Raw genomic sequence first — 18,877 nt, 5'->3', positions numbered from 1 at the left:
ATACTAGGACTACCAGAAAGCATGATTCAGTTCTTAGAAAAATGGATCCCAAGCTTTCTTGATTTGTCAGACAAATTTGATTGATTAGATCAGCATGCAGGTCCCTGGATTAGTCTAGTGGTGGGTGCAGTGCACTGTAGACAGGTGGACCGAGGTCCATACCTACCTCTACCTGTTACACTTGTGGAGGAAACTGTGAGCCCTCCGAAACTCACCAGAAACCCACTGTACCCATATAGGTGCTCCCTTCACGCATAAGGGCTATGGTAGTGGTGTACAGTTGGGTAGTGGGTATTGGTGGGTTGGGGGGCTCAACAAACAAGATAAGGGAGCAATGGTGAGATGTGTACCTGGGAAATTTTTATGAAGTCTACTGCAGTGCCTCCTAGGATGCCCTATTGCTTTCCTGGGATGTCTGGGGGACCAGTCTACAAAAATGCTGGCTTGATTTTGTGCGTTTTGCACTTGGACGTTCTTTTTTTTTCAAAAATGAACCAAAAAACAAAACATCCAAATCACAAAACCTTCTTTCCTATTCAAATTTTGGATGTTTTTTTGCAAAACGTCCAAAGTCAGACTTAGACAACATATGCAAAATGCCCCTCCGAGTCTCTTCTAGTATCCATTGTTAATGATGTACTGGCAAAGGGAGTTCAGGGACATGATACACTGGATCTTAGCGCAGACTTTGATACTATTGCAACCTACAAACAGACATTAAAATCTCACTTCATCAAACACACATTTGCTCTCCCACCATAACTGCTTTGTGTACATTGCTTTTCTAGTTTCCTTTTCTTGCTTCCTCCCTCTCTCCCTGGCCCAACTCTGATTTTCTACCTCCCTCTCCTTTTCTTTTTAATTGAATAAACTGCTTTGAAGCCTATGTTAGGCCCCATGCAGTATATCAAGCAAGTGGAATAAACAAACAATTCTGCATTCCACACTATTTGCTACTTTGAAACAAGTTGGTATTCATTTTATTTATTTCAGGTCATTTATACCCTGCCTTTTGCCGCAGTTTTGCAGCCCAAAGCGGCTTACAATGAACTAATCAAAATAAATACATTACAGTTACATTTCAGTAGTTAGGGTGGGAGAACAAGGTAAGAAGGGAAAGATAAGGGAGGCAAAGATGAACGGCAGAAGTCCAGGCGGGCCAAGAGGGATGATGGAAATCCAGGCTGACACGAATAGATCCAGCAAGGTGATCCCCACTCGGGGGCTGCAACAGGGCACAGGTGGAACAAATGAAGCACTGAAGAACAAGCAACAGCATGCAGGGGCCGGACGAAGCTGGAGGCAGGCATCCACTGCGACAGAGTCAGCAGAGCAGGAAACAAGATGGGGGACCAAATGGTCATCCTCTGTAGCCCCAACCGTTGGGGCTCTCCAAGCCAGGGACCTCCTCTACTGTGACTCCATCTGGCCGGCTGAAGAGGAAGAGCTGGGGAACAAATCCAACAGGTGGCCAGAAGATTGCGAAGGCAGCAGACTCCCCGACGGATAAGATGACAAGCAGGGGGGAGGCAACAGCATAGCATCCAGCAGTCAGCGGTCGAGCGGCAGCGACAGGGGCTCAAGCAGAGCACGCCAGGGCAGTCCCGCAGAGCAGAGGAAACCAGCAGCACGGACGAACCAAGACAAGCCCGAAGACAGAAATCGCCGGCCCAATCGAGCACCCCGCACCGACCCGGCACCCCGCACCGACCCGGCACCCGCAACTGCTCCGTCAGAGCGAGAAGGCTGTCTGCTGGCACCGAAACAGCAGAAGGGAAGACAGCCAGCCGCTCCCCGAAATAGCTTGCACCAAAACAGGCAGCAACAGGAGCCCTAGAGCTTCACAGTCCCCCAGGATCAAAATCGGACCAGTGCCCAGCTCTGAGATGGGATCAAGAGCTGATGGATCGTCTGCCCGTTAATCAGCGACCATCTTGCCATTTTACTGTTCTTCACAGGTTTGAATTATATGTTTCCAATCGTTTAAGAGGACAGGTACAAATCAAAGTAGGGTATACACAAAAAGTAGCACATATGAGTTTATCTTGTTGGGCAGACTGGATGGACCATGCAGGTCTTTTTCTGCCATCATTTACTATGTTACTATGTTTACAGTTGGTATGCTGGAATTCTGAGCGAAGTGTGCCCCAGGATTTATTATTGGCACCTATTTTTTAATTTGAACATTGTAGGCTTGGCAGAATGGTTAGAGAACTGGACTTTTACATTCCATTTTTTTTAAACAGACGATATACAAATCATTGTTTTTATGAAGGATGATGAGAATCAGGTTATGTGACCTTACTTGTAAACTTCATCTTCTTGAAAAATGGTTGATCATGATCTAATTTTGAATATTGATAAATTTGCAGCTATTTGGATTTCTTACAGGAATAGGTCTTTCACTGTCTCTCCTTTAATGGAGGGGGGGAGAGGGTGTCATCAAATCCCTCTCAAAGATGAAATACTAACTGTTGGTTTTCATTGTGACAATGCTTTAAAATTTGATAAATTAATCATATGGTTAGATCCTGTTATTTCCAACTGAGACAAATTTGGCAGCTTAAGCCCCCACTGGCTCAGTCCAACTTGATCAAATCAATACATGCATTTATTATGAGTATGTAGAATTGATTACTGTAATTCTCTTTAACCAGTCAGAACAGACTTCAACTGATCCAAAATATTGCAGCATGTCTGGTGCCAAGTGGAAGGAGAACTGATCATGTAACACCTATATTGAAAGAACTACACTGGTTGCCTTTTTCAGTCAGAATTGTTTTTAAGACATTGTAGGGTCCTTTTACAAAGACATGCTAGTGGTTTTAGGGCACACTAATCATTAGCACGTTCTAAACCCTAGCAAAACCCATATAATATGGACGACTCTAACATTTGTAAAAGGACCCCTGTGTGGTTTTTCAGGCTTTTTTTTTTTTTTTTGGATACTCCAAAATATCTTTCAGAGACTTTGGTTAAACAAGAACATCAGCGGGGGTTTTTTTGTGTGTTCTTCTCAACGCTGTTTATTACAATTGCCTTCGCTTTAGGTGATCAAATTGTCTTCTACAAGGAAATGAGTTTTTAGTTATATAGGAACTTCTTTATGGAACTCGTTGCATGTTAATGTTACTAGCATGGCAAGTTATCTAGGCTTTTGTAAATTATTGAAAGCAAGGATTTGTGATTGTAATTTCTGTTCAGATTTTTGTTTTTCTGTCTGATAAAGGTTTACTGTAATAGGGGTTGTGCTTGTATTGTGATTTTATGTTAATTTTTTTTGTACACTACTTTAAAACTTCAGTATTAAGTAGTATATCAAGTTAATAAATCCAATCTACACCTTTTAGCTGTTTTACTCATTGATTCTTTTGCTTTAATGCATCATTTTGATGTGTTTTTATATTAGGATGCCCATAAATCTTAATAAAAATATTAAAAAAAACAAGAGAGCACATTAATGGTGGAGAATGCCTAAGGAGGTGGTGGGGGAGTATTCAGAATTTTAATCTGTTTTTTTGTAGTGCAGAAATAAGTAAAGGAATCCTATCAGTGCTGCTCTTAGCTAGAACCAGATGGCTCTATTAAAACTAGCAGGGAAAGCTCTGTGGAAACTGTATACCATGATAAGAGCAGAGGGTCGATTTCATTTATTTATAAACTCTCACTAATCCTTAAGGATACAGGGAGCGCCTTCTCAGGTTTGAGAACTTTCTGAAGAATAGAGGAAGAATTCTTCCTATGTAAGCTGTCCGGATCTCTTGATACACCAGTAAGCACTGTTGCACTGCTGCTAGCACAAAAATTGTTTGTCACCATCATTGCTCTGCTTTCTTAAAATGGTTTTCTTTTCTCAGTCACACAGAGACATGTGATCTCATCCAGTTTTTGCTTCCTTCTATCAAAATCTAGACTCCATATTCTGAGTTCTGTTTGAGGGCAGTTTTGTGTCAATTCCTACATCTAACATTCTGACTACAGACTCATAGGACTTCATTTTGCTGAATCTATTTATCAATTCAATTTTGTCAACTGGCTTGATTGAGTAACTAAGGGGGCAGTTACTTTTTCAAATGGGCGATAGATAACTTTATTCTTTAAATAAATTAAAAACTGCATTATGCGTTTACTCAAGCTCCCTTTGTCTAATATTACATTTTGTTTACCCAGAAACCATTCAAAAGAACATATATGCAATAATAGGTGCCCCCTTCACGCGTAAGGGCCATGGTAGTGGTGTACAGTTGGTTAGTGGGTATTAGTGGGTTGGGGGGCTCAACAGACAAGATAAGGGAGCAATGGTGAGACGTACAGCACTGCGTACATCTAGTAGCACTTTAGAAATGATAAGTAGTAGTCGTAATAGGAGGAAGGTAGGGTAAAAACTTTATCACTGTATTTTAAATCACACTGCATATGTAATCTTTACGGTCAACAGTCTACAAGACTCCTTTGTGGGTTTCTGTGATCAGCAGGGCCCCTGTTAAAGAACAGTTCAGCCCAATGTGCAATTAGTACATAAACCTTCCTATGTTCCAGCATAGAGCACCCAGAATATTTTTTTGTCAGCACTCACAGTACAGTACAGTCTCGATTATCCGACCTTCACTAATCTGACCATCTGGCATATCCGACAGACCCTCCCCCCCAGTGATGCCACCATATTGCCATTAAGAAGTGTGCAGGTTCTCTTCCTGTTTTCCAGTTCACACACTGCTAGTAGTGTTGTTAAACAATACTACAATTTAAATACAGATACCCAATGCCTGTTTTTTATGCATAAAGTATGTTTCCCTGTTCATTTTTTTTTTATTTATAATTTTCTTTATTAATTTAACAAATCATAACATTCATTTCAGAATGATATTACACAAAACATTCACTATTATTATTTGAAAAAAAAAAAGAACAAATCTCCACAAAATCAATTCTTTCTATCGACCACATAATTCAGATGAACAATCCAAGATTTAAGGAAAATAAAAAAAAGAGAAAAACGAAACAAATAGTCCCTGTTCATTTTTTAAGGAGTTACCATTGTTTTTCATATTATCCGATTTTTCACTTATTCGACAACGGCTTGGGCCCCATTTACGTTGGATAATCGAGACTATTGTACTGTATATGACCTAAAGTCCATCAAGGAACAAGATGCAACACACTCAAGCTTAAATGTAGCAGTAACTGGGTTAATCTTCCCTTAAAGTGCAGTGTTTGTATACTAAAAGCAAGCTAACCTATCTCCTGGAATACCCATCACAAATCAACAGCAAGGTTCACTGCTTTTTAGAAAAAGGGCAGCAGCTGTGATATCAATGTCTTGTGTGGCCTCTGGAGCCTCCCTTAACTGGGCACAATGGATTAGACAATTGGGCTTTACCTGCCATTATCTTCTATGCTACCACTTCACCTTTTTAAAGGCATCTACTGACATGAACTAGATCTGAAGCGGTGACCTACACATGAAAGCCTTAGTAGTGCAGTCAGCGGTCCCTTAAGACATCCAGTCCCCATAACACTGAACAGCATTTTTTAAATTGCAAGTTGCCTTGACACAGTATTTTCTGTGTAAATTATCTTGCACAGCACTGTGCATAACAGCAACAGAAGGAAAAAAAATTACTACAAAGAGAAAAGTTTCATAATGCACGTTTAGAGGAGAGAAAAATGTAAAAATACAAAACAAAAGAGCCTCACAGAATGTACATGCTGACAACAGGGATAAACATAGAGGGGCTGATCTAATACAGCTCACTAGGCTTTGCATAGCAATTTGTTTGGCTTTTGCACACCTTATGCAAAGATGGGTAGACAGCAGCACACAGCACATTTAAATGCATGCTAATGAAACTATTATTTAGCAAAGGTGAAGAAGTGCGCAGAAGGAAGGGCTGAGTGCAATGCTGGAGTTTAAATACCAGTCTGCAGAGGCGTGGAAGGTTAGCTCATTCTTTAGTGGCAGTGTTACTGAGAATTTCATGCACGTTTTCTCTTTACTGTAAGCATGTAAGACCCATAAAGTGCTCGACTATTGAAAATTGCATGTGCACACAAAAAATATTGTGATCAGCACCTGGAGTTTCAAACACAAACATCTGTGCACGTGCATAAATATTTGGTATCCTTAAAGGAAAGGGGATGGAATTTGATATACCGCTTTTCTGTGGTTACAATTAAAGCAGTTTCCATGTACTTATTTTGTTCCTGGGACAATAGAGGGTTAGGCAACTTGCCCAGTCACACAGCTGCAGTGGGAATCGAACCCATTTCCCCAGATTCTTAGGCCACTGCACCACATCACAGAAATTTTAAGCACACAATGGCATTCCAGCACATGCAGCACCGAGCGCTGATATGTTAATATTTTCAAGATATAGCTGTCACTAGCGCAGGCACATGGGTCTAGTGAGTTCTCCCTGGTTAGTGCACATTTTTTGTGCTGGGTCTATAAAGCAAAACTTTGATGTTATTCTTACGTTAAAGCTGAGCACTAAGCATCAGTGTGTGACTCAAACACAAGGTTTCTGCACTGGCCCCAGTATTTGCAAAGAATCATTCTGCTGAACAAAACTATAGCACTGTATTTTCTGTAGAATTATTTGTGGTTGATTTTGTCCATATATTTTATCACCTATTTTATTCTATTAACTTTGTAAACTGATTATGTGTTGGATTATGTTATTAGTATTTTATGTTATGTTTCTGTTAATTGATAATATTTTGTTTTACATTGGTATGTATGTTTTTATGGAAACAGCCTAGTTTATAGAAGGGTTAGAAGAGTTTTAAATAAATAAATAAATATATTTCAAAAATATCAAATAAACCTTGACCTAAACATTGCACTTGCAAATAGCCCAAAATGTTATTGCCAGGATGTATTTTTCTTTGGGGGGTCATATCACACCAATTATTGCAGATCATTACTGGCTCCAGCTCGAACAGAGCCCAAGCTAAAGCTATCTGCTTAGCTTTGAGGGTTTTGAACAGACTGTGTCAAGTTCAGTTACTGTTACCTAGAGGATTACATGTACAATTCTGTGCACCATACCTTCAAAAAAGATATCAACAGGATGGAGTCGGTCAAAGGGTGGCTACTAAAATGGTCAATGATATTTGTCATAAAGTGTATGGAGACAGAAGATCTCAATATGTATATTTTGGAAGAAAAGCGGGAGAGGGGAGATACGATAGAGACATTTAATAACTATGTGGCATAAATGCACAGGAGGCAAGTCTCTTTCAATTGAAAGGAAGCTCTGGAACGAGGGGGCATAGGATGAAGGTGAGTGAAAGGGGATAGAACTGGAAGTAACTTGAGGAAATACTTCTTCACGGAAAGGGTGATGAATTCATGGAACAGCCTCCCGGTGGAAGTGGTGGAGACAAAAGCAGTATCTGAATTCAAGAGAGCTTGGAACAAGAACATTTCTTTAAGGGAGTGATAGGGAGAATAAATGGCATAGATGGGCAGACTGGATAGGCCAGATGGTCTTTATCTGTCTACATTTTTCTCTGTTTCAATATGAAAGTCTACGATAGTTTAAACTGTGAAGATATCTTCTTTTTCATGTTTTATTCCCATGCTGTAGAAATGCCCTCAAAAAATTGTCAAGCAACTAATTAAGATGACCAATTACAACTTGAAAAAGCTGTTTTTTCTTTCAAGCAAGTCTGTTAGTCCTGACCTTGTAACTGGCTTATCTGGGTCCTGTCAGTATCTAAGCAGTTATTTGAAACAAGGTAGAGTTTGCTGACTTGTGTAGTTGCTTGTGAAATTTATGATGACTAATATTGTCTGATTTATTTACTGGCCTTAGCTTAGGTTCTTACTGTCAAGATTCTATTGCATATGGTTCATTAAAACTTAATATACTGCAAAAGCCTCATTCTACAAAGTTTATGCTCCTAAATTTACACTCCTGAATTTTGAGCATAATTTATGCTCCTAAAATACAAGCATAATACATTTAGGAGAATAAATTATGCTCAAAATTCAGGAGTGTAAATTTAGGAGCATAACCTTGATAGAATAAGGCCCAAAGCAGTTTACAATCTTAAAAAGGAAGTTGGAAGAGGAACACCGATAAAACTGACAGGACAGGAGGAGAGCAAAAACCTACAAAGGGAGGCTGGTATAAAGAAAAAAAAAAAAAAACACATAGCAGAAGGGGAATAGGAGTCATCATCCTGGAAGTAGCCTGCTCTAATTCAGCTCCAGCCTGAAAGCTTCATTTTAAGGGCTGATTTACTTGCTGTTCCTCACCTCACTCTGATTTGGTAAACAAGTAGATAACTGTAAGAAGCTATCAAACAGTGCTTGTTTAGAATAGGGAATGATTAATTATCTCTACTAGGCTTTCTTCAGTTATATGCATGTTGAGATACACAAGGATCTGGAAAGATAGGGGTATGAGAGTGCTGTGATGGGGAAACTACTTCATTGCAGACTCTAACAACTCTGGTATAATCACTTACATAGCATGGCAAAGGAAGCCCCAAGCCAAGTTTAAGCTTGTGTGCAGTGCCATGACAAATGGTGCTCCTTCTGGTAAAATGTAGCATCTCTGAGGGAGTGTAGTTGTTTAGATTTTGTTCAAAATAACTGAAAATGGCCCCTCTGAAGTACTGATTTGTTTCACAACTGAGGACCAGTATTGCATATACCAATTCACTGGGGTTTCAATTAAAAAAAAACCAAAACTTTGTGATGCTTTCATTAATGAATAAATTGTACATTAAGATACTTGTACATCAAATAGAAAATGTGTGTTTTGTATTGATTTTCAAACAACTATTTTACTATGAAGAGCAGTATATCAAAATCAAACTATAAACTAAAGGCTGACCGAATGTTGGTTTTGGATTCGGCACCAAAATCTGGGTTAAAACAAAGTCTTCCATCCCCAACCTTCCCTCGATCCATAGGCCCTCCCCAGGCCTACTTTAAGAAGCAAGCTCTGGTGGTCCCATCGGGTGCAGGAAAGAATCCCACTCATGGGAGATCTTGGCAGCCATTTCAACAGAGCAGCAGCACGGAATGAGTGGGACTCGTTCTTGTCTCCGAAGAGGCCTCTAGACCACCAGGGTTTGCTTCTTAAGGACCTATATATAGGTGGTCTGGCAGCATATGGGGTGGGGGGGAGGCTTTCTTGGTCAGGCGGAAGAAGGGAATGGGGGCTGTCAAACAGGTAGTTTTGGTGTCTGCTGAAACAAAGCAGCCAATTTCAGTCACAGATTCTGGTTTCGGTCGGGTTCTACCATAATCTATACCAAGTTTTTGTTTGTGATATTATATGACTAGTAAAAAAGGCCTGTTTCTGTTTGAAAGGAAACGGGCGCTAGCAAGGTTTTCCTCTGAGTGTGTATGTTTGAGAGAGGTTATGTGAGAGTGACTGTGTGAGAGAGGTTTCTGTTCCTGCTGCTGTGCATTCCCCATGTTGTGCTGATTCGCTGCTCCCTGTATCGTGGCTCCGCCCCTCTCCCTTCTACTGGCCAATCTGGTGTGGGTTGTGTGACGTCACTATTATCTACTCCAACTCCAGACCACCTCCAAGGGATCCACGGTTCCAGGCAGCCTCAGAATGTTGGAGGTGAGAATTATTATATAAGGTGTGTTAGATTGTGGTTCTTTTAGTCTTTGTAACTCTTGAAGCTTTACAAAAATGACCACATGGCAACATACAGTATGCTAGCAGAGTGCACCACTCTGGATGGATGACAAAGTTTGGTGTGCAGTTGGGTCAGTTTCCCCAGCCTAAAACATGCTCTTTCTCTGCTAGAAATCAAACACCATTTGCCCTCAGCCAGAGTTGCTGTATTCAGCCCGATTCAATTCATGTTGCTGGGGCACTACCAAAACAAATAACCAGCTCTGTCAGAGTAAAAAGTATACCGCCTCACTGTCAAGTCATAAATACAAAATTTTATTTGCCACTTCATTAGTTTAGAAAGATCACAATGGTTTTCCCAAACCACAATGCTCAGGACACACCAAGTTATTCCAATGCAAGACTATGGTTTACTAAGACCCAGCTAAAGAAAAGTTTACAAATTTACTATCATCTGAAAAGAAACTCACATACCACATCCTTAACAGGGATGAGCTCACAGAAAGGAAGAAAAAAAATATAAGCATTTTTGTTTTCTCATTAAAAAGCAAACAAAAAAAAAACCCCAAACAGATATATGATGCTACAGGCAGATGCAGACATTCTTCAATCCAGCAAAATGTTTTTTTTTCATTCTTATATTCAAAGTTTCTTGAAGCAGAATTAGTTGCTAAGTTAGGAACATTGTGTTGCTTTTCATATCTTAGGCAGCCTTAAAAAGATGATTAAAAAAGAAATCCTATTGCCAGATTTTGATGACCCTGTTTATCTTGTAAAGCCTAAGGAAACACAATACTGGCACCCAACTACTTCTCTGAACTGGACAGGAAGCAGGGGACATGAAGAGTCTCATCTAATATCATATTAATAAATAATCCTTTAAACAAAATAAACCAAACAGTAAGAAACTGCTGGAAGCACGCTGCCGATCCAGTAGTTTAAAAGATGCTATAGAAGGAAATCTTCTGAGTTATATTTATATATATATATATATATTTATATAGGTATATTACAAAGAAACATATTGCTTGTGGAAGCTCTGTTCACAAAGGCATTGGTTTTAGGAGTCAGTTTATAAAACGGTCTGCAAAGCACCATATATATACTTAAACCTTAATATGGGAATAGCTTCTGCTCATTTTTAACCTCCAGTTGAGACCACATGTAACTGTCTCTGTTCCTTCAAGCTGTGAGTTCAGCCTTTGCCCAATGGCTTCACCCTCTGTGTTTCAGAGTAAAGGTGTGCCCAAGTTCAACGTATGCTGCACCAGATAAGATTAGGGGAAGAAAATACAGAACTATTGTGATGAAAATCCTCACAAGACTGTGTCCCCATATTTACAAGTCTGTGTCTGTAGGTGTGTAGCTTTGACTCGGATAAGAAAGTGCAACATGAGAACTGCTCCCAGTGATTGTAGTAGAGCAGAACCATACAGGTCTCTCCCCTGCTTCAGATCAGCAGCAACGGACAGAAGGTCGAGGAGGGGGCAGCTCTGGTGGGATTTCAGGTTCCGGCTGAAGGGACAGGATGCTATTTGATAATTCATTCCTCATGAGGTCCAGGGGCATCTGAAATAAGACATGGAAAAAAATTGTTTTTGTAATGAACCACAATATTACTATTTTATCATCTAAATGTAAAGTTACAGTGCTGCTGTTAATCCTTCCCTCCTTACTGCTCCACACATGCCTAAAGAATCAAGTATTTAAAATCCAGCTGTCAGCAGTAGTCCTGTAAAACAAAAAAAAGCACCAGCATGCAGATCAATTTTCAAAGGAAGCCAAGTGCCTCAAACTAAGCAATTAAACTTTAAGATGTATATTTTAGCAAAATTTAACCAACATTAAGGCCCAGATGCATCAACCAAACGTAAAAAAAGCAAAAACGTAAAAGCCATTACCGAATTTTAAAAAATGAACAATGCTCCAAAAAAACAAGTCACACATGTTCAGTGCGGTATTGTAAAAAACAATGCATCAAACTGGCGTAATCCCCGTCGGTAATTGGCTGCTAAAGCATGCGCAGAGCAGCCAAGCGTTATGCTGGCTGCTCTGCGCATGCCACAAATGTCAAAACCTAAAAAAAAAAAAAACAACACAAACACGTAGCTCCCCGCTTTCCCCTGCATAAAATGTCTCCACAAACATTAAAAAAGGATCGGGAGGGGGCAAAGGCGCTCATCAGGAGCATCCTGTGTGGATGGCCTTGCCCCCCCCCCCCCCCCCCGCTTGAGGTCGCCTCTGCTCCCCGCTTCTCCGTGTATGAAATACAAACTGTTAAAAATCTACACTTTTGCAGCGCCGGGCCCCCCTCCCTTCCTGTCTCTCTCTTCTCCTTCTGTCGCCAATGCTCCGCCTCCCGCCATCCTCCGCCTCCGTGCCCCGCCCCGAGTTGGTCGCCGCCGCTCCCCCCTCTGACGTCAGAGGAGGGCGGGCACAGGAAGAAGGAAAGCGACGTCGGAGGAGACAGAAGCGATCTACGAACATCTGATCCATCCCATGCAGCGCCTTCAAACATAGACGTTGCAAAGAATGAAGAGAAAGACAATTCAATGGGGCTCTATAGCTTTACACTATGAACGAAAATGGATAGATAGGCCTTATCTGTCTTATATTCCATGTTCTGCAATTAGATGACCTGTCTCCAGGCTTTTTTCATCCTGAAAGAACTGTGAGAGAAAATGCTAAGTAGTAAAACCTATCCCAAGAAAGAAAGACTTCCTACAGAACATTACTTACTATAAAGCACCTACAATTTGTATGTTCAGTGAAAGAGGAGGGAAGGACTGCTAACTTCAGGCTCCGCCCTTTCTGCCTCGCCTCACCCCATGCTTGGAAAAAACTCCCTGAGCCCATTCGCCAGGCCCCCTCCCTGCCCATCTTCAAATCCATACTCAAAGCCCACCTCTTCAATGTCGCCTTCAGCACCTAACCACCATACCTCTATTCAGGAAATCTAGACTGCCCCAACTTGACATTTCGACCTTTAGATTGTAAGTTCCATTGAGCAGGGTCTGTCCTTCTTTGTTAAACTGTACAGCGCTGCGTAACCCTAGTAGCGTTCTAGAAATGTTAAGTAGTAGTAGTACTGTCTCACAGGTTTCTCTGCATCAGCTTTCCAAAGCCTTACATGCCCAGCGAGGAACATATCCCTTAGTGACATCAGTGATGATCCTGGGCTGAAACGGCCACTTGAAGGAAAACATGTTGCAGGAACAGTTGCTATTTTGTGTGCACCCTTAGGTAAGCAGTTTACCCGGAAAGAATGAAGGCTGATTAAAGAAACCATTTATGAGGACAAATTACATTATTGATTTGTACAGAAAAGAGATGGGGTTTCAGACTCAGTTGGATTATGTGATCTGAACTTTGTTCAATTTTCCCCTTTGCAAATGGGGAACAGATGGGCAGTTTAAGACCAAAATCCCAAAGTAAGGAAATAAAATCATAACCCAAGGCTCGATAAACCGGAGGAACCAAGTCACCTTGGTGCCTAAAAAATCTGACCTGGCGATTTGTTTTTTTCATGCTGCCCACAGTCCCTTCCCCTCCTGGGTCCAACTGATGTCTCTCCCTCCTGCTCCTGAATTCAGCGTCTGTCACCACCCCCCCACCCTGCAAACTTGGCTCAGATCCTCAGAGTCAGCGTTGGCAGCCTTCAAGACACACTGCTCTGGCTGATGTCAGGGTCTTCCCTCTGCTGGGTCCTGCTTTTGCGGAAGCAGGAAGTTACCTCACAGGAGGCGGGAACCAGCAGAGGGAAGGCCCTGACGCTGGCCAAAGCAATGTGTCTTAAAGGCTACCGCTACAGACACCGAGGATCAGAGGCATGTTTCCGGGGTGTGTGTGTGACAGAGAGACACTGAATTCGGGAGCGGTAAGGAAAGGGAGGATGTGCTGGACCCTGGGGTGAGTTGGGGGAGTCTGGAGGGAAATGTGCTGGACCCTGGGATATGAGAGGAAGGAAAAGGAAGAGAGGGGAGATAAAAGGGCACAAACAAGAGATGCTGGGCATAGACTAAGAACAGATACAGGGACACAGGTGGAAAAGGGGTGGGGTAGGAATAGAGGGAATGGATAGGGGCACAGAGGGGCAATGCTGAATATAAGGGAAAGACAGGGGCACTAAAAGAGTAGATGCTGAACATGGTGGCGGGGGGTGGGGGTGGATAGGAACAGGGATAACAAGAAGATATGCTGGAAAGGACAAATAGGGACACAGAGAGAAGATGGATGGCAGACATGGAGAGAGAAGAAATGTCAAATAGACAGGAGACTATCGAAAGGCAGGAAAAACAGAGAAAAGCAGAAAGGAGACAGACTAAATTGAAAGGAAAAATAAAAGGCTTAGACTACAAAGGTAGAAAAAATATTTTATTTATCAATTGGACCATGTTAGCTTTGGGAAATGTGCATCTTTGATATCTTTGCACTTCTGTTTTGCTAGTATTGCTGGAGGTAGGGGGAGTGCTACTGGAAGGAGGGGAGGGGGAGGAAGATCAGAAACTGCTGTTAGTGTGCTGGGGTGGAGGAGCTAGGGAGGTATGTGCAGGTGGAGGGGGGGGGGAAGAGTCACCACGGAGACAGCTACTGGGGGGAGGGGTATGCCACAGGAGGATAGATGGTGTGGTAATTCATAATCTATGGGTGTGTGTGGGGAGGCAGTGAATGCCATGGGGTGTGGATGTGTGCGTGCTGGGGGAGGTATGTGTGAGTGCATGCTGGGAGGACATGAGAGCTGTGAGTCTATGTGTCTGTGCTAGAGAGGTGGAGGAGAGAGAGAGAAAACTGGGGATATACACCCTTGAAAGGCAGCCCACGTGGAGCCACCTTGATCAGAAGAATACTTGGAGCGCTAGCAACCGCAGAAGCAGCCCTTAAGGAGCATTGATGCTGAGGCGGTGATTCTCTAGCAGCCCTGTTGGCAGGACAAATTTAAATTTTTTAAGAATCTGTTTTTTTTTTTTGGAAGGGGAGTGGTGATTGAGAGAAGCTATTGCTCTGAGGGGTAGAGAAGAGATTCAGAGACTACTGCTGTGACCAGGGATGTGAGCCAAGGCTACTGCTGGGGTGCCTGGACAGTGAAGAAGAGTGGGTGTGTTTTTTTGGGGGGGGGGGGGGGGGGGGTTTAAAACTGCAGCTGTTGGGGGCAGGTGGGCAATGGAGAGAGGCTAAGGCTGCTGCTTTTGGGGTAACTGGGTAGGTGCACCATCCCACCCACCCTTAGCAGCTGCAACTTTGGCTTCTCTCCCATTGCCCCACCAACCACAGCCTAAAGCCTCTCTCCATTGCCAGATGAAAGGCTGTAGGTGGATGGGTGAAGGAGAGAGCAGTTGCCTCCTATCTGGTTCTTCCCTGCTACTGTGTTAAACAACTTGCCGTGCATCAACTTGAGCACATTATGGATCTGCAATTTATGCATAAATTAATACAAATTCTAATTATTATAAATCTGGTTCCTAGATCCTAAGAAACTTTGTTGAGCCCTGATAAACCACATGCACATCTTCCCTGATAGTTAGACTAAATACAATATTATTCCCATTCAATCATAAATATCAAGTGGAAAAAAGGGACCTCAGTGAATACACAATATCCCTTCAGAAAAAAAGAACAGCATTACCACCCCCCCCCCCCAAAAAAAATAATAAATCCACAAAATTATTTTCATTTAAATATTAAAACATGTAAATCCATTTAAAAACATAAAACAAGTTAAGTTACTTATCTTCAAGAGGGATAAAATTTCTCATATCAGGTAGACATCAATTTTCCAAACAGAGGGTCCTTTTATCCCATATAATCCTTTTCAAAAGTTATCCTGACAAAGGCACCTTATTTTGCCCAACAGGGCAGCCCATGTGAATTAGCACGGGGATAAGTAGTATGGAATCTTGATTTCTGGTATCCTGTCAGGTACTTGGAAAGTTGATTTCCACTCAAATCTAGTTTACAACAGTGGACAATCTATTTTATTATTGTACTAGCCGTTGAGCCCGTTAAAACGGGCTACTATTGGAATGGGGGTTTTCCAAGGCCCCCCCCCAGGTCGCCGCTACCGGTACCCCCCCCCCCCCCCAGAGTTGCCGCCGCTGCCACCACCCCTCCACCCGGCCCGGGCCCTCTGTTCGCTATTAATTCAATTTACATCGCCGCAGCACGCAGATCAGCTGAGCTCCCGTCGGCCTGGCCTTCCTTCTCTGCCTGTGTCCCGCCCTCGTGTGACGTACCGTCGGCGAGGGCGGGACACAGGCAGGGAAGGAAGGCCGACCGGAGCTCAGCTGATCTGCGTGCTGCGGCGATGTAAGTTGAATTAATTGAGATCAGAGGGCCCGGGCCGGGTGGGGGTTACCGGTGGCGGCGATCTCGGGGGGGGGGGGGGGGGGGGAGTGCAGTTTCCCTCTCTGTCCCGCCCCCGTCATCACTTATTGACACGGGGGCAGGACAGAGAGAGAAGTCTCTACTGCGCATTTGCGAGTGAGTTCGGTCACTCGCCGTTTATATGTTTGATTTTATAATTCTATTGCTTTTATTGTATTCCTATATAATTTCCTTTAATTGTACTTTGAAAGTGCTCTGGTATATTAACCTGAAACCTTTGCTCTGACCCATCATGGCAATTCTTATATTCTTATGGATAATAGAAGAGGGAAGGCATTAAGACAGACTTAGATTAACTTATCCTGGCAATGTTGTTTTATTCTTGGTTTAGCACCCAATTAGTTGACTTTCTGAGCGGTTCACAAAATTATCTAAAATCAAAAAGGGAAGGAAATACAATAAATGATAAAAGTGACAAAACCCAGGACTAGACATAATAGCAACAGTAAACCAGCAACAACTATTCTATTCTACCTGAGCCTTGTAAACCGACCATTCTTCCAAAAAAAGGATTCACAGCGGTTCAGAGCAAGAAATTTCTACAGCAAGAAAGAATAACAAAATCAAAAACAAAACAGCTCACTAATAAAAACTCAAAATAAGATCATATAAATACGTTTTTAGCATCTTCCTAAAGGCTAAATATGAAGGCAGAAACTTCAAATTGGCAGGCAATGCATTTCAATAGTGTGCCTCCCTGAAAAGGGAAGGAATTCTCAAGAATTGAGTTACCTGACATTTTTCATTATAGGAAAACCTAATGTAAGAGTATGGTGGAAAGAATAGATTTCTACTAGAAGATGGCATAACCAACCAACCAATCTTTCTGCATTTAATCCAAAAAGTGATTTAAAAACTAAATATAACATCTTAAATCTAATGCATTGACATACTGGTAAGTCAATGTAATTCTTTAAGAATAGGTGTCTGAACTGTCAAACTTACCTGCACCAAATATTAATCTAGCAGCTGTATTCTGCAGAAGTTGCAATTGATTTTTAAATTTGCAGGTAATCTGAGAATATAGTGAATTGCAGTAATCTAACAGAGGAAGAAGACCCACCTAAACCAAGACCCTGCAGTCCTCTTGCCACAGAGGTGATCGTATTGCATGCAACTGTGTGTCATCCAGGGACACAACAGGGTGAGGGACAAAAGAATCTCACAGGAACATTCAAATGTATCCTTAATCAAGAATGTATTCTAATAATTGTTACAATTGTAAAGGTGTTGTAAGGGCAATACAGGGTGAAGGCCCAGAAACACTGAATAGTTTCACTCTAATAGTATTTAAGGTAATAATACAAAAGGATGGGACTACCAGGAGGCTTTGTTGGACAGAACAGAACGTACTGTTCTGGTGGGAACATATGGCATCAGAAAACATGCAAGGTATTCTGGAAAACCCAAATTAATAGTGAATTTGGAATCATCTTCCACAGGATATTCATTCTTCTTTTCCTTATTATTTTGGAAAAAAATTAAAATCTAATTTTTTGGGGTTCTTTTTTGCAAAATATGGTCTGTATAGTTATATTTAAGTTAAGCATTTGTAGGGTTTTTTTGTTACCCACCTTACACATTTACTGAAGGGATTTGGCAGGATAAAAGCCTGTAGTATAGTATAGTAAGGACTTAGTTCCACAGGGGTTTTGTAATGGGACCAGTGGATAAATGGAATAAAACCTTGATGAGTCCAGATCAAGTTGCACCTAAGAAGAGTTTAGGCAAACCTAAATCGTTCCGCACCCAGGCTCACTAAGTGTAAGGAGAATTTAAGACATGTAAATGGAGGGTGTCATTCAGTGGCGTAGCTAGGGTAGTTGACACCCAGGGCCGGTCATTTTTTAACACCCCCCTCCAAAATCCAGTACTAGGCATACCGAGAATACAAAACACTCAGGATCTCTAGAACAATTTTACCATACCATAAGCAGTAATTTCTACGAGTCACATAAGGAAAAGGAAAGCATCTTAAACACTACAGTGAGCACTAGAACATCAATTCGCCTATTGTAAAACGTAACCAGACAGAATAGTACAGATCGTCGATCCTGCACAGTAAATGCCAACTGAAAAACGTGTCTTTTTCACAAACACAGATAAACCCTAAATCACTATAGAATAAGTAATCAAACTTTCTATTTAGACAGAAATTAAACTGAACCCCCAAGAGGCCAGACTCATCATACAATGCAACACCACAGAAACAGAAAATAAAATACCACAATTTTATTGGACTAATACATTTAGCTTTCAGAGACCAAAACCTCCTTCCTCAGATCAGATCAGTACAGTATAGTGATTTCACAATATCCTATCCTGACCTGAGGAAGGGGGTTTTGTTCTCCGAAAGTTAATCAAAATATATTAAAATTAGTCCAATAAAGATTACCTTATTTCCATGTTCTATTTATTAACACAGCTACAATACTACTTTATCCTAAAGCAAAAAAAATAAAAATATATATTTTATTTGCAGTTTGTTGTCTCTGGTTTCTGCTTTCCTCATCTTCTTTTCACTGTCTTCCTTCCATCCAGCATCTGCCTTCTCTCTCTCTCTCCCTGCCATCCAGTGTCTGCCCTCTCTCTCCTGTCCCCTCCATCTAAAGTCTGCCCCCTCTCCCTGCCCCTTCCATCTAGGATCTGCCCTCTCTCCATGTGCATCTCCTTCCTTTGTCTTTCCTTCCCTCCATCCTTGTCCAACATTTCTCTCCTCTCTTCTCTCTTCCATCCATGTGCATTTCCTTCCTGACTTTCCTCCCCTCCCTCCATCCATCCATCCATCCATGTCCAACAACTCTCCATTCTCCCCTGCCGTCTCCTCCATCCACCCATATCCTTCAAATTTCCTCTCTCCCCTGCCCCCATTCATCCATCCATAT

The 18,877-nt window shown here is 41.8% G+C and overlaps 1 protein-coding gene across 1 annotated transcript in view; it reads right to left on the bottom strand.

The window, feature by feature from the left end:
- Positions 1–9,905: 9,905 nt before the first annotated feature.
- Positions 9,906–18,877, bottom strand: part of RAB12 (RAB12, member RAS oncogene family) — an 88,970-nt gene continuing 79,998 nt past the window's right edge. Inside the window, exon 6 of the mRNA XM_030213350.1 lies at positions 9,906–11,180. Within this exon, the coding sequence (XP_030069210.1) occupies positions 11,067–11,180 (114 nt within the window). The 3' untranslated portion in view covers positions 9,906–11,066. The remainder of the gene's footprint in view (positions 11,181–18,877) is intronic.

The sequence above is a fragment of the Microcaecilia unicolor genome, chromosome 1, assembly GCF_901765095.1.
Source record: "Microcaecilia unicolor chromosome 1, aMicUni1.1, whole genome shotgun sequence".
In the NCBI taxonomy this organism is placed as follows: domain Eukaryota; kingdom Metazoa; phylum Chordata; class Amphibia; order Gymnophiona; family Siphonopidae; genus Microcaecilia; species Microcaecilia unicolor.
Note: the sequence above shows the minus strand (reverse complement) of the source record. Positions and strands in the feature narration are given on the sequence as shown.